At 47.1% G+C, this 14,885-nt stretch overlaps 1 protein-coding gene and 1 non-coding gene across 7 annotated transcripts in view; one reads left to right on the top strand and one right to left on the bottom strand.

Annotated features, from left to right (window-relative positions):
- The window catches only part of CUX1 (cut like homeobox 1), a 365,770-nt gene that overhangs the window by 145,125 nt on the left and 205,760 nt on the right, over nucleotides 1-14,885 (bottom strand). For all 6 annotated transcript variants that reach the window (XM_042970907.1, XM_042970910.1, XM_042970909.1 and 3 more), the window contains 2 exons: nucleotides 5,405-5,542; nucleotides 994-1,117 (listed from right to left, as the gene is read on the bottom strand). In XM_042970907.1, the coding sequence (XP_042826841.1) occupies nucleotides 994-1,117; nucleotides 5,405-5,542 (262 nt within the window). The remainder of the gene's footprint in view (nucleotides 1-993; nucleotides 1,118-5,404; nucleotides 5,543-14,885) is intronic.
- Nucleotides 11,540-11,641, top strand: LOC122234792. The gene has a single exon (XR_006212743.1). It is a non-coding gene; the product is annotated as a U6 spliceosomal RNA (small nuclear RNA).

Raw genomic sequence — 14,885 nt, 5'->3', positions numbered from 1 at the left:
TCTGAAGCCCGGTTTCTCGATCTGGAAAATGAGACCATCCCCTCTTGAGGAACGTTCTGGGCACTCGGTGAGACACCGAGAGGGTGTGGCACACAATGAGTAGGCACTGGGTGAGTGAATTGGGTCTTGTTAGTTTTCATCAGTTTTTACAAGAAATCTAACCTGCATTAAACTGTCCTAACAATATTAAACTCCCCCGTTTGTGGAAAAGCTCTGGGCGAGGCAGGCCACCAGAAATCCAACGCCCACAGCAGATGGATGGTGCACTAACATATTTTACTGATATCAGCTGCTCGATATATGAAGCACTGTGAGGCAAAGAAAAGGAGGCAAAAAAAAAAAAAAGCAAGCAACCAACCAAACAAGCAAACAAAACCCCAAGATTTGTGGGTGATGTCAAATATCCAAATTCTTTTCAGAAGGTGTCAGGAGTTGAGCCTGCATCCAAGGGCTTCCCACAGAGGGTGAACCGTCATTCCCTGTCATCTCACTTTCTGCTCAATCCCTGGCCCCAGGTGACCCCAACGGACATACTGTGGCCCCTTGACTACCTGACGCCATCCACCCGTTGGGAAAGACCAACGACTGTCACTCAAGGTAATCCGACAGATCATAGAGTAAGGGACGCCTTTATCCTTCAACCCAAATTCTGCTGAGAGCCCCACAGAACTGCGCTGGTCTCACAGGCCCATCTTCAATACTTCTCGCAAAGTGGGGGCGCCTGGGTGGCTCTGTCAGTCGAGCGTCTGACTTTTGATTTCGGCTCAGGTCACGATCTCACGGTTCGTGAGTTCGAGCCGCACGTCGGGCTCCGTGCTGACGGTGTGGAGCCTGCCTGGGATTCTCTCTCTCCCTCTCTCTCTGTCCCTCCCCTCATTCTTTCTCTCAAAATAAATAAGTAAACTTAAAAAAAAACAAACAGATACTTCTTGCATTGTGAACTTGGGAGGTAAAAAAAATGTCAAGTGCGGGCAGATGCTGACAGACACTCACCTCTCCTTTTCTGCAAAATCATTTTGTAACTTTTGTTCCTTTTCGAGAGCTATAGTCTCCGCTTGGTTCTTCAGAGTCTGTTCATATTCTCGGATTTTTTCTTTAAGTGCTTTTATCGTAACCTCTGCAGAAAGGGGAAAAAACGACGGTGACACAGGAGCACAATTCCATGAGGTGACACACACGGGGCTTTTGTAACCTGCTAGGATCGCTGTGTTGTAAACTTTGGCCCTTCAACCCTGACACAAAATCAATGGTTACGAGTCCCTTCGGAGACCTTTTACTCCCTAAATGTTAAATTGAACTTTAAACATTTAGGCTGGGAGGATCAATGGATTTTGCTCAGAAGAAGAGCTATCGTTTCTCCAATACAACTTTAAAAAAAAAAAGGGGGGGGGGGATCGATGGTAACATAGAATATCATCTTATTGATGAGCTTTAAATTAGTCCTCTACCGAGGGAAGATTAATAATGTTTTTGTGTGGTTGAAGTCTTTCTCTAAAGAAAACAGTTCATGATTGTGTGTGCGTTTTGGAGGAAGCGGTTTTAGCCAAAGTCAGGCGGGTCCACAGACCTCCCCGGCCGTGGGCTCAGCAGGGATGGAACACTACGTGCCAGGTGGGTGCGGCACAGATCTCTGCTAGGAGGGCGCAGCTGCAGCCTGGGTGACGAGGGCACCCTCCCCCGGGCCGGAGTCTGGCGGGTGGGGGCAGGTGGCACAGGGCCCGGGGGAGCCACATCTGAGGGAGAGCGAGTGCCAGGCGCACGGGTGGCAGTGCTGGACGACGGAGGAGCCCTGCGGTGCTCAGTGCTGGGGACACAAGGGCCCTCCGGGGGCAGGGCCGTCCCTGGAGAGTCCAGCCCTCCCCCTGCCCCCCCTGAGTGCATGTTTACAGCCCTCGCTTTCACTACCCAAAATGGAAACGCCGGAGCAGATGTAACGGACAAGGCAGGGTCCTGCCTCAGACCCCCGGCTGGCTCGCTGCACCTGCTCCCTCCCACAGGTACCAGCATATCACCCTCTGTGCCAGACGGTCCCGGGCAGGGCACTGTGGTCCCAGCTCCAAGGAGAGGGGAGCTCCCGGGCAACCACGCCTGCCGTGCATACATCATCTCGTAGAAGGCCAGGCCGAGGAAGGGCTGAGGCACACACGAACGGAGGAGGCCAGGCAGGCTGACCGGAGAGGCCCAGGTAGGGCTTGTGACAACGAGGCTCGGGGCCCAGGCCGCAGCGCTGGCTGCCAGGTCTTTGCCCAAGTGACAGGGGCCCCTGGCCGTTCAGGTTGGAGCCCACATCCACGCTTACTCCCTGCGCTGCACGGACGTGCCGGCTGAGGCAGGTGCACACCGCTGGGCGGTCAGCACCCGTGTGGCTTAGTGGGTAAGAGCGAACGGCTCTTTTGTTAAGAGAAGCAATTGGCCCTTTTCATTAAGTGGAACCCAAAGGGTTCTCCTTAGAGGGAAAGAGAGGAAATTAAAACCAGTGACCCCGTCAGGGCATCTGAAAGAAAAAGAGGGGGGCTTTCTGCCTTTGGGGCTGGCTATTCGGGGCCTGAAAGAAACACTCTGAGACCCTAATGGCTAGTGATACATACACGTCACTGTCGACCCACAGTGACAGGGCCAAAGTTGGGCAGGAATGAACACTTCCCAAGTGGACACCGTGACAGGTCAACTCTGCAAACACATGCGTGTTCTTTTACGTCAATGATCTCTGTGGCCGTGGGAACGTCTAGCACATCTGCCTTTCACAATTGGTTGGGAAGATCTACACAGCCCGCGGACCTCCGTGCTCCGTCCAAAGCGGTTTCTCAGTGTGACACAGCTATGCTCCTTCCAGAGGAGTCTGCGGCACAGCTGGAGGCTCCCACTCCGTCAGAGGAGGTCTCTTTGCCGTCCCCACCGGGGGTGGGCTGCTCGCTGGCCGACCGACGCTAAGCCAGGGGCCAGCTTGTCCTGGAGCCCCCGGGGCCCCTCTGGGTCCAGGATGGCCCCCTGGGTGTGTCCCAGCAGGATCCCCTACGTGTGAGCCCAGGAGGAGGAAGAACAGCCTGGCAGAGAGAGGATCCCAGCGCTCTGCTCTAATCAGCTGCGCCTGGGCGCCAATGGACTCATCTTTAAATGGCGGGGAGAGTTCCAGCACGTGATAGAGAGATGCCTTTCCTGCAACTTTCTCAGTCTACACCACGGTGGCGATGATAAAAACAAGTGATGTACACCCCACCTTTCCAAATCAAAATCCCTGTGTACTGGGAAGTAAAGAGAGGAAGTTGACATTTTTTTGGATGTTGGGAAAATCGGTAAAGATATCGATAAATAAAGAAGCGGGGGGGAGTGGGAATTTCTAGAAAAAAACAACGGTGCGTAAGAGTCATTAATATCTGCTGAGTGTTGGGAAAAGTGCTAAACGCCTCCCCAGCACCCCATGTCAGCCTACCCCAATCCTAAGAGGTCAGTATGCAAAAGGAGGATTTTCAAGAGGTGAGATCACGTGATCACTTGCTCAAGGTCTCAGAGGTACACAGTGGCATCGAAGGCTCTCAAACCAGGTCTGTTTGCCTCTGGAGTCTTTGTCTTGTTATTTCATTTAAAAAAGCCCATCAGGGGCACCTGGGTAGTTCAGTTGGTTAAGCACCCAACTTCGGCTCTGGTCATGATCTCGCAGTTCATGAGTACGAGCCCTGCATCGGGCTCTGTGCTGACAGCTCAGAGCCTGGAACCTGTTTTGGATTCTGTGTCTCCCTCTCTTTCTGCCCCCCTGCTCACGCTCTGTCTCTCCATCTCTCTCAAAGTCTCTCAAAGATAAATAAATCCTAAAAAAAAAAAAAAATGTTTTTTTTTTTTAAATAATGTAAAAAAAAAAACCCATCAGAGGGGTGCCTGGGTGGCTCAGTCAGTTAAGCGTCCAACTTTGGCTCAGGTCATGAGCTCACGGTTCGTTGAGTTCGAGCCCCGTGTGGGGCTCTGTGCCGACAGCTCGGAGCCTGGAACCGGGTTCGGATTCTGTGTCTCCCTCTCTCTCTGCCCCTCCCCTGCTCATACTCTGTCTCTGTCTCTCTCTCAAAAATAAACATTAAAAAATTTTTTAAAAAGAAAAAGCCCATCAGATGAGGCCTCTGGGGAGGAGGACACCCCACACTCAGTTACAGTTCCTCGCTGGGCAACTGGCCACCGGGGCGCTGACAGAGCTGTGTGGTGGGGGAAGGGGACCACGCAGAGCCCCGGGCCCCCCCGCACGTCCTCCAACGAAGCGAAATCGAACTACAGAAAACCCACAGAGCGGGCCCGTCAAAATGAGACGTCAGGGGTCACGGGAGGGAAAAAAGAAGCACCTCCTCTTGGACAGTGTGGCGCCCATACCCGGATGTATGCATTTACAGCTTCTCTCTCACCTGCGTGTGGGGGCGGGGCCGGGGGGGGGGGCAGCACCTTCTCGCACCTGGATCCCAGCCCACTCAGTCCAACACCTCCCTCTCAAGCGGGACGAAGCTGGGTGGACGCGCCCCAAAGGCTCACTGCTCCCTGTGGAGCCGGATGGAGGCGGGGCCTCGGCTGGTTCCGTCCCCCCACCACGGGGGCAGGGGGGCAGCCTCGGGACGGCGCCTCGAAGCCTGTCTCGTGGTCTCAGAGCTAAAGGACACTTCAAGGCCCTTCAACGAGTAATCCCGTGTCCAGCCCTCGGGGCGTCTTAGACCCACTAAGGGGAAGCCCTCCAAGTCGCCCAAGCAGTCGGCCTCCCGCACCCAGCTCCTCCCGCATCTGCTTCGAGAAGGAGCTGGGATTTGTGATTTTCGAGAAGGAGCTGAACACAGCTGGATTTTAGGTGCAGGGGGGACTCTGTCCTTCCCTGACAGGAAAAGCCGGGCAACCTCTGCCCTCTCTGCCGGGGCTGACGGCCGGGCGGCCACGCCACGGGGCTGTTCCCTTTCATTAAACTCGTAACAAACAGGCGCCGCCGACAAGGGGACGGTGGGGCTCAGGCACGCGGGCTTGAAGGATGCGTCTGAAGCCCTCGTGTCCCGGCAGCCATCGCTAACCGACTTCCTGGACGGGGCCCTTTGATCACAAGCTGGCTCTCTGGCAGGTGTCGCCCGCGGGCGACACGGTGGCCTTTTGAAAGGCGGATCCTATGGCAGGATGATCCAGAAAGAATGTTAAAGAATCCCGGCCGGTCCTGTCACAGGGCCAGAAAATCACACGTAGCTATGGCGCTGAGGAAAAGTTCCACCTCCCAACAGCTAAGCGTCATCGTTCTCTGTCTTCAGTGACGCCGATGGGGGCCCCACCCGGCCTTCGCGGGGTGTAGCCCGGTTCGAGCTCAGCTCGTCGCGACAGGGTGGGGAAGGCAATTAGCAGCAGGGAAAAAAGCAAGAAAAGACAGAGCGGAGCGCACAGTGCATCCCCCACCAACCTTGGTTTTTCACTTCAGCGAATTCCTTGTTGTACTCTTCCAGAGTTTCCCGCAGCTTCTGGTTCTCTGTTTCAATGTCGTGCAGACGCTGCACTTTGAGCTGGAGTTGCTGCCCGAGGTCCAGAGCCGGCACGGGATCTGCGGGAGGGGAAAACGCGCGTCACCCCCACTCTGGACACAAGACGAGCCACTCTCACGGTCGCACGGAGGCTCGGGGCAGGCCAACCGGGGTGCCCAGGGAGTCGGCCCCCCCCCCCCCCGCCGGCTCCCCACGGGCTGCCACCGCTTGCCAGAGGCCAGGGCACCCGTGGCCTCAACACCCCCTGTCCGCCCCCAAGCCCCCAGCGGAGCCCCGGGCCGCACGGCTGGCTGGCGGGGGTCGCTCCTCTGCGGCCTACCAAGGACGTGTGCACAGAGCCACCCCCTGGGGCCGCAGCGTATGGACTCGGCCTGGGAACGGCTGGGATTTGCCCACTGCTCCGGCATGGTACGACACCGGAAGGACTTCTCGGTCCTTGATCTGACGGACAGGAAGGGGACGCATGTGGTGACGGCAAGTGGAGGAGCCCCGGGAAGTCGACCCCGTACCCAGAGCCGCGCCTGCAGGATGGACAGTGTGTGCGGAGGTCCCGGAAGCCTCAAGTTTCCCATAACCCTTGCGAAGGTGGAAATAACACCTGATACTCCGAGAGCGTCTTGCCGTCACGAGATACCCTGATGGACATTATCTCACTTGAGCCTCACAGCGATCACGGGAAGAGGATGCGCGGGCCAAAGCGCCGGTAAGCGCGGGGACGTGCCCGAGGGTTCCCGGCTAGTGAGCGGACAGAAGGAACTCGAACCCAGTCTGTTCACTCCATGTGACCATCCTCCCAGTGAGGAAGGTTCCCTGGCGGAGCGGAGGACATCAACGAGGGCTTCATCCGAGGCCACCCTATATAGGGCATGATGGCTCCCCATCGCCGTCCTCCTTTACCAGGGAAGGGTGCTCCGAGGGGGAGTCAGGGCTCAGCACGTGGTGATCTGGCTCCTGCTTTTCCCGAGACACAGCTGGTGACCTGGCCCAGTGTGAGCCTGCCCAGGCCAGCGGGCCAGCCAGCAGGGGGGAGGGGGAGGGAGCACCGCACTCCTGATTATGGTAGGGACGGGACGAGACAGCACCTGGGCTGGCTAGGTGAGGTCCCGTGGCCAATTCAACGTACAACCTGCCATCGGATTTACTTACAAAAAACTGGATTTTAACCTAAAATTAGAGATTGCAGACACACGGAACTGAAAATACGGACTCCTGGTCTTTGACTTTATCATTAATTCAGCCCGAAGTGGAGAGGCGTTAAATGTTCTTTTGGCGTCGATCGGATCTTTTGTTTCTCCTTCTGCCTAAAAGGCACGTCTGGGCACCTGCTGGGCACCAGCGGAACACTCTGCCCTACTGTTCTCGGCCCCGTCAGAGAGAAGTATCTAAGTCCGCTGGGCTTAGAAGAGATTATTGAAGATATTTCTGGAATGGACGCCAGCATCACTTGTGAGGTGGCTGCGAAGATTTAGTCTCTGGTTGAGGAATGCTAAACACCGAGCCCAGTGGATCCGCAAGGGTATATATTCAAGAGCTCACTTAATTTTCAAATACCAGAGTCATTAATTTTTCAGACCACCCTCAGTTCCTGGAAGCGAGGGTAGATCTCCCGTGCCTCAGTCGGCCAGTCCGCCGGGAGCCAGGAACTCCGTGAGATGCAGAGTTTACAAAAGGCAGGCTCTGGGATATGTCCAGCACAACAGTGGGCCTGCGCGTGGGGCTTAACATAACACTGTCCGTCACGTGACGCCCCTGGCCACTGGGCATTTATTCTGTGTGTATATACAGTTCATGACTACATCACTTTCTCATTTGTGGCTTTTCATTCTTATTTTAATCAGCATTAAAATATTTACATTAAATTAGGTCTCAAAAGCTATTTTGGGGAAAATGGTTCCTTCGAAGTAGGGGTAGCAATAGCACCAGAGACTGAATTCCTCAGAACATTCCAGGTGCAGTTTTTTGGTTGTGTTTGTTCACTTCAAGATCTTTCCAGGGTACGCTCCTATGCGCCCCACACTCCCCCAACCTCTACCTTTTTTACCCTTCTCCCTATGGCCCCACACTGGGCCACCGGCCTGCAGAAAACAGTCTGCCCACAGCCACCTTCGTATACAACTACAATGTGAACTTGACCCCGAGGTCAGAGAAGGATTGAGAAGAAGGAGCACTGTTGCACTTGGACAACATTCTATTAACGTTCGCGCATGCAGGCTTTGTGGCACGACAGCCAGCGCAAATTATATTTTTGAAGAGCCAAGCCAGTATACTGCCCTTTCCTTCCCTAAAATTTCTGTCGACAACTTTTCTAGCCCATTCCTCTTAAAAGGCCAGGACCCACTGTGTCTGCTTCGAATAGAAAATAGCTTCTCTCGTTCGATCGAGCGAGGAACTCAGTGACATATAAAAATAACATGCACGTTATCAAGTGAATGGTAACTAGACCTTTAGACGAATTTTCAAAGCCTTCTATTGTAAATGAAAACTCTGGCAATCTCATAATTATTCATTAGGCATGTATATTTAATTTAACACTATTAAAGGTTAATGCCTAAGTAGCAAAACTGGTCACAGAATAAAGAATGAACCGAATGTTCCAACATCCCCGTGCATTAAGCTTCAAACTTTACTACAGTACAGCTGGATGGCTATATGCCTACAGCATTTGAATATTGTTTTGGATTATGTAAAAGGCGTTGCTAAAGTACCTCTTAGGCTTAATTTTTATTACTTGTATTAAAGGAACAGCTAATTACCACATGACAATATAATGACTCTAGCATGTTTGGGCTGGAGACCAAAACAATGAATCCCGACATGCCAAACCCCAACCTGCATGTTAATCTAGGGGAAATCATGGCTTTTTGTCTTGTTAATGACTCCCCGTGCCATTAAACCCCACACAAGCATTGTTGGGTCTCATTCTGAACGTCACAAGCCTCCAACCTCAGCAGCTCAATTAGGGAATTGTCTGGGGGAGGCCAGAGAACACACCCAAGCGAGGAACAGGAACACAGCAAATCCTGCAACCCGGCTGCCGGGCCTCCTCCAACTCAGCACGCTTTACTGTCAGTTCCATCCACCCAACGTGACAAACTTGCCAAGTGTTTTACAGCCATCCAACAGTTAATTCCTAAAACGCTCTTGGAGGCATTGCATAGCTCATCACGCAGCCCCGGACTCAGAACATAACTACAACAAACAACGACAATACCATCACCTGTATTTATTCAGCACCTTCTCCCAAGTACTTGTAACAGGACCTCATTAATTCCAGCATCACAGTCAGAGGGGAGAGGGGGCGGCGGCATCCCACCCGGGGACAGGGGGAGGAGAGACGCCACCTGGGCAAACAGGCACGCACAATTCTAATTAAGATTTCTGCTTCCCGAACCACCAGTCACCTAAATTACACTGTCTCGTCGAGTACTAATTTAACAAGTATTTCCTACTCATCTGTCTGCGCCAGGCCCCGCCCAGGTGAGGCACTGGACAGGGCATTCAGCTGATTCAGCTGGGACCATGTCTCACAGTAGAGAGAAACCAAGTTCACAAATGACAAAGGGAAAGCAAGGAGGGCCACCCGGAAGATCGGATGAGGGGAAGACCACTCCCAGATGGAGAAACTGGCAAAGGTAAACTTTTTTGTTTTTTTTTTTTTTTTTTTTTTAAAGAGGAGACAGAATTTCGACCCGTGGAGACCGTGGTGCGATTAGTCCTTGTGGAAGATGCAGCAAAGGGAAGATCAAGGAGCAGAGAAGTGCCAGGCACGGCCAAAGGAACACTTCAGTCCGACTGCCGGCACCCACGTACTTTCTATGACGTCAGGAATGTTCTAGGTGCTGGCGGGGGTGGGAGGGGGGAATCACTGTGGCAAAAAGACAAAATCCTTGCTCCCAAGGCTTGACATTCTACTGAAGTGAAGGAAACCGACAAAAAAAGCAAAACTAAACAAAACAGAATACTTTCAAGTACTGCCAAGCAGGAGTAAGAGAGGAAACGGGGTGTGGGAACGGGGAATGGGTCCTGGAGACACACGGACAGGGAGGGCCTCTTGGAAGAGGTGACGTGGAGATTAAGATCTGTGTGGCAAAAGGGAGAAACTCTGAAGCTTCTTGGCAGAAGGAAGGGTAGTGCAAAGGCCCAGAGGTGAGTATGAATGTGGCATATTCAAGGCACAGAGGGAAGCCGGTAAGGCTGCAACGAAGGGGAGAGAGTAACCAGGGACACGTCGTCAGTGAGGCCTGTGCTCAAGGATATGAACAAAGTTAAGGAGAGAAATAAAAGATATAAAGAAGAATCAAATTGAATTCTGGAGCTGAAAATACCATGTTTGAAGTGCCCTCCTGGTGAGGTGCAGTAGGTAGCACGTTGGTCTCTTAAAAATACAATGTCTGAACCAAGTCTGTATTCAACTCTACTCCCGATGGGAAAACCCACCAGAGAAGAGGTTCCTTCCGAGGTGAGCCACTGGGGCATGAGAAGAAAACTGCAGGACGTTGAACCAAAAAAAGTTTTGTCGGTTTAGTGGTGAAGTATTTAAGAGTTTTACGCTTAAAGATGAATTATACAATTTTCTTTTGAAAATTCAAGAGTTCTAAATTAGCTGCCCTGATCGCTGATGGCAAATGGCTATCAGTAATTGCTGCCTGAGAGGCATTTCTGAAAAAACAAACACATAAACTATGTCTTTGAAGTGGATGCGATGGTTTAACACTTAGTGGCAAAAAAACCACTTCTTGAAAGATACTCATGCTATAGTGACAGCATTTTAGTAGCAGATATTTGGAAACATTCTCATCATCGTCTAAACTTATTCAGGGGTGCCTGGGTGGCTCAGTTGGTTAAGCATCTGACTTCGGCTCAGGTCATGATCTCACAACCCGGGGGTTCGAGCCCTGCGTCGGGCTCTGTGCTGACAGCTCAGAGCCTGGATCCTGTTTCGGATTCTGTGTCTCTGTCTCTCTCTGCCCCTCCCCTGTTCATGCTCTGTCCCTCTCTCTCTCAAAAGTAAATAAACATTAAAAAAAAAACAAACTTGTGGGCAAAGACAACATCCTTTACAAAAATGTCCCAACCACTAAAAATTTCTGCGAAAAAAGCAAAGAGGCAGGATAATATGGGGCAGGGGAGAGATCAGCTAATAAAAACAGAACCAGAAATGACAAGAGATAATGGGATTTGTTGACAAAAACTAAAACAACTATTATAAGTCTGCTTGAGGATTTAAAGAAAAATAAGAACACACTAAGGAGAGAAATGGAAGATACAAAGAAGAGAATGGAATTCTAGAGCTTGAAATATAACATCAGAAATGAAAAAATTCCCTAGACTTGGCTTAACACTGGATTAGACACTACAAAAGAAAAAAAAGATTAGTAAATTCAAAGACAAGATCATAGAAACTGTCTGAACAGAAACATGAAGAAAAGACTGAAAAAAAAGTTACTAAAACCTCAGCAACCTGTGGAATGGTATCAGGTAATCTAACATACCTGTCCTAGAGAGGAGCAACAGGTGTATTTGAAGAAATAGTGGTGAAATTTTCCAAATCTGGTAAAAGTTATAAAGCTAAAACTCCAAGAAACTCAACAAACTATAAACATGATAAACACAGAACACCAATAAACATGATCAAACTGCTGGAAAGAAGAATAAAAAAGCAATCTTAAAAGCCAGAGAAAAGAAGACTCATTCTATACAGGGGAAGAAAGATACAACTCACTGGAGACGTCCTGTCAGAAATAAAGTGGGTCAGTCCTGAGAGAAAAAAAACAAAACCCAAAGTTGCCAACATACAGTTTTATACCCAACAAAAATACCTTTCAGAAATGTAAGGTAGAGGTTTTTCCCTCCCCCCACTATTTTAAATGAACAAAAGGTGGCAGAATTCACTGTCAGTGTGCCTATACTATAAGAAAAATGAAAGAAAATGGTGCCAGATGGAAACCTGGATGTGCACAAAGGAATAAACAACACCAGAAATTATAATTTGTAGGTGAAAATAAAATACTACTTTTTTCATTTTTAATTTCCTGAAAAGACTTTTTAAAAGCAAAAACAGTAGCGCTCGGTTTGGCAGCACATGGAATGATACAGAGAAGATCGCATGGCCTCCATGCAAGGATGACCCACAAATTCATGAATGTTCCATATTTTTTAACGTGAAAAAAAAAAGAAAAAATAGTAACACCGTATTGTAGGGTTATAACCAATGTAGAAGTAAAATGAATAGTGATACACAAAGGACTGGAGGGAGAAAATACATGTACTAGAAGATTCTTACACTGTATGTAAAATAGTATAATATTCTTTGAAGGTACAGTGTAATAAATTAAAGATGCTGACTGTAAAGCCTAAGTAAGCACTAAGAAAATAAGACAAAGAGTTATAGCTAATAAGACAACTGGGGAGACAAAATAAGATCATAAAAATAATCAAATGAAAGTAGAAAAATATAACAAAAACACGTAACACAAGTAGAAAACAGTGAGATGGAAGATTTAAACCCAACTTTACCTATAATTACATCAAATGTAAAAGATCTAACATTCCACTTAAAAAGAAGATTATCGGACTAGATAATAAAGGAAGGCATAGCTGTTTACAAGAAATGCAAGTTAAACATAATAACAAAAATAGGTTAATAGGAAAAGGGCAGAAAAAGATATAATATGAAAACACGAATCAAAAGAAAACTGGAGTGCCTAAATTAAAATCAAAGGAAACTTTAGGACATGAAATATTACTACGGATAAAGAAAACCACTGTGCAAAACTTAGAGAACTGAATCATTGACAAGCTATCACAATCCTAAAGATATACACATCCCAAAACAAAGCTTCAAAAGCATGAATCAAATATTGAAAGAACTGAAAGGAGAAAAAAAAAAGCACATTAATGAAGGTTTCAAAACTCTGTTCTCACTAACTAACAGGACAACTAGATACAAAATCAGTATGGATACAAAATGCTTGAACAACACTGTCAACCAACCTGACCTGATTACCATTTATAGAACACTCCACTCAAAAACTATAGAATATTCATTCTCTTCAAGTGCACACACTCATAGGGACAGAACATATACTAGATCATAAAATAAGTCTTGATAAATTTAAAGGAACAGAAATCATGCAATGCATGTCTTGCAACCACAATGGAATAAATCAATGATCTAACCCCTCAACAGCACTTTAAGAAAGCTGATAAAAACGAGTGGATATAACCCAAAGTAAGTAGAAATTAGTAAATAATAAGAACAGAGAGTAATAAAACTTAAATGGGGGGGGGGGAGGAGAAAGAGTAAGGCAAGCAAAAACTGGTTCTTAAGAAAATAATCACTATAATTGAGAAGACTCTAGCCAGAATGATCAAAGGGAAAAAAGAGAGAATCCACAAATTCTAAGATCAGGAATGAAAAAGGGGGCATCACTACACATCCAACAGATGTTTGAAAGATAACAAAATATTATGAATAGCATTACGCCAATAAACCGGATAATTTACACGAAATGAATCATTTCTTGAAAAATTACCAAAACAGACCCAAGAGGAAATAAAAAATCTTAATAGTCATATAAATGTTAAAGATGTTAAATTTGTAATGAAAAACCTTGCACCAAAGAAAACCCCAGGCACAGAAAGATTCACTGGTAAACTAGAGAAGTTTTAGGGAAGAATAATAGATATCTTCCATAAACCCTTTCAGCAAATAGGGGAAGAGGCAGCACTTCTCAATTCATCTTGTAAGATCAGCATTATCTTGATACCAAAACTCAATAAAGAGTTTAAAAGGAAAAAACAAAAACAAAAAACAACCAAACAAGCAAAAAAACTAAAGTCCTATATTCCTTATGAACTTAAATGTGAAAATCCTTAATAAAATACTAGCAAACTGAATCCAGCTAATTCATAACAAAGTTAAGATTTATCCTAGGACTATTAGGCTGGATTAACATTAAGCAATGAATCAAATGATTTCACCATGTTAAGAGAACAAAGGAGAAAAAACGTATGATCATCTCAACAGATGCAGGAAAAAATTTGACAAAATTCAATATTCACTCATGACAAAAACTCTCAGCAAACTAGGAATAGAAGGGCATTTTTCTCAACCTTATAAAAAGAGTCTACAACCCCCCCCCCACAGTTAATATCATACTTAATGGTGAAAGACTGAATGCTTTTCCATCAAGTTGGGACCAATGTGATATGTCTGCTTTCTCCACTTCTGTTCACTGTCATACTTGAGGTCCTAGCCAGTAAAAAAGAAAAAAAAAAAAAAAAAAAAAAAAAGGCGGGGGGGGTGAGGAAGCAAGAAAAAGAAATATTTGATATTACAGATTGGAAACCAATGTGGATACAGAAAACTTCAGTTAACACTGTCAACCGATTTGACCTAACTGATATTTATGGAACATGTTGCCCAACAACTACAAAGCACACAATCTCTTCAGGATGGAATGTCCTAAGGAATCTACAAAAAAAACCTTCGAGAATAAGTGAGTTTGAAAAAGCCACGGGCACAGTATTATTATATAAAAATTAACTGCATTAAAAAAAGTTTATTTATTTTTGAAATAAAGAGCATGAGAAGGGGAAGGGTCAGAGAAAGAGAGAGAGAGAGAGAGAGAGAGAGAGAGAGAGAGAGAGAGAGAGAGAAGATGAATGAATGAGTGAATGAATCCCAAGCAGGCTCTGTGCCGTCAGTGTAGATTCCAGCATTGGGCTCGATCCCATGAACTGGGAGATCATGACCTGAGCTGAAATTAAGAGCGGGATGCTCAACCGAGTGAGCCACCCAGGCACTGCTAAAAATTAACTGCATTTCTATATAAAAATGACAACTAGAAAAGAAGATTATGAAGAAAACCCTATTTACTATATCATCCAAAAACATGACCAACTTGGGGATATGCTGGACAAGATATGTGCCAGGTTTGTATGTTGAAAACTATAAACTATTGGTGAGGGACATTACAGAAGACCTAAATAAATAAACCATGCTTGAACTGAAAGATTTCGATAGGGGTAAGTTATCAATTTTCCTCAGATTATCGACAGATACAGTGGAACCCTGATAAAAGTCCTTGGAAACACGTTTGTAAAAATTGACAAATTAAATCTATAATTTATACTGAAATTCACCTAGCCAAAACAATTTTTAAAAAGAAGACCAAAGATAAAGGACTTATATTAATTTTAAGACTGATAAGCTACAGTAACCAAGATAGTGTGACATTAACATAAGGAAAGATACACAGATCAATGGAGTAAAATAGAGGCTCCAGAAAAATATCTCACACATAGCGTCCATTAATGTTCAATGAAACTTGGCCCAACCTCACACCATACATGAAAGTTAACTCAAAATGTTTACAGGCCTAGAGGTAAAAGATAAAA

This window comes from Panthera tigris, chromosome E3 (assembly GCF_018350195.1).
Source record: "Panthera tigris isolate Pti1 chromosome E3, P.tigris_Pti1_mat1.1, whole genome shotgun sequence".
In the NCBI taxonomy this organism is placed as follows: Eukaryota; Metazoa; Chordata; class Mammalia; order Carnivora; family Felidae; genus Panthera; species Panthera tigris.
The sequence above is the reverse complement of the archived record's forward strand: the minus strand, read 5'-3'. Positions and strand labels throughout refer to the sequence as shown.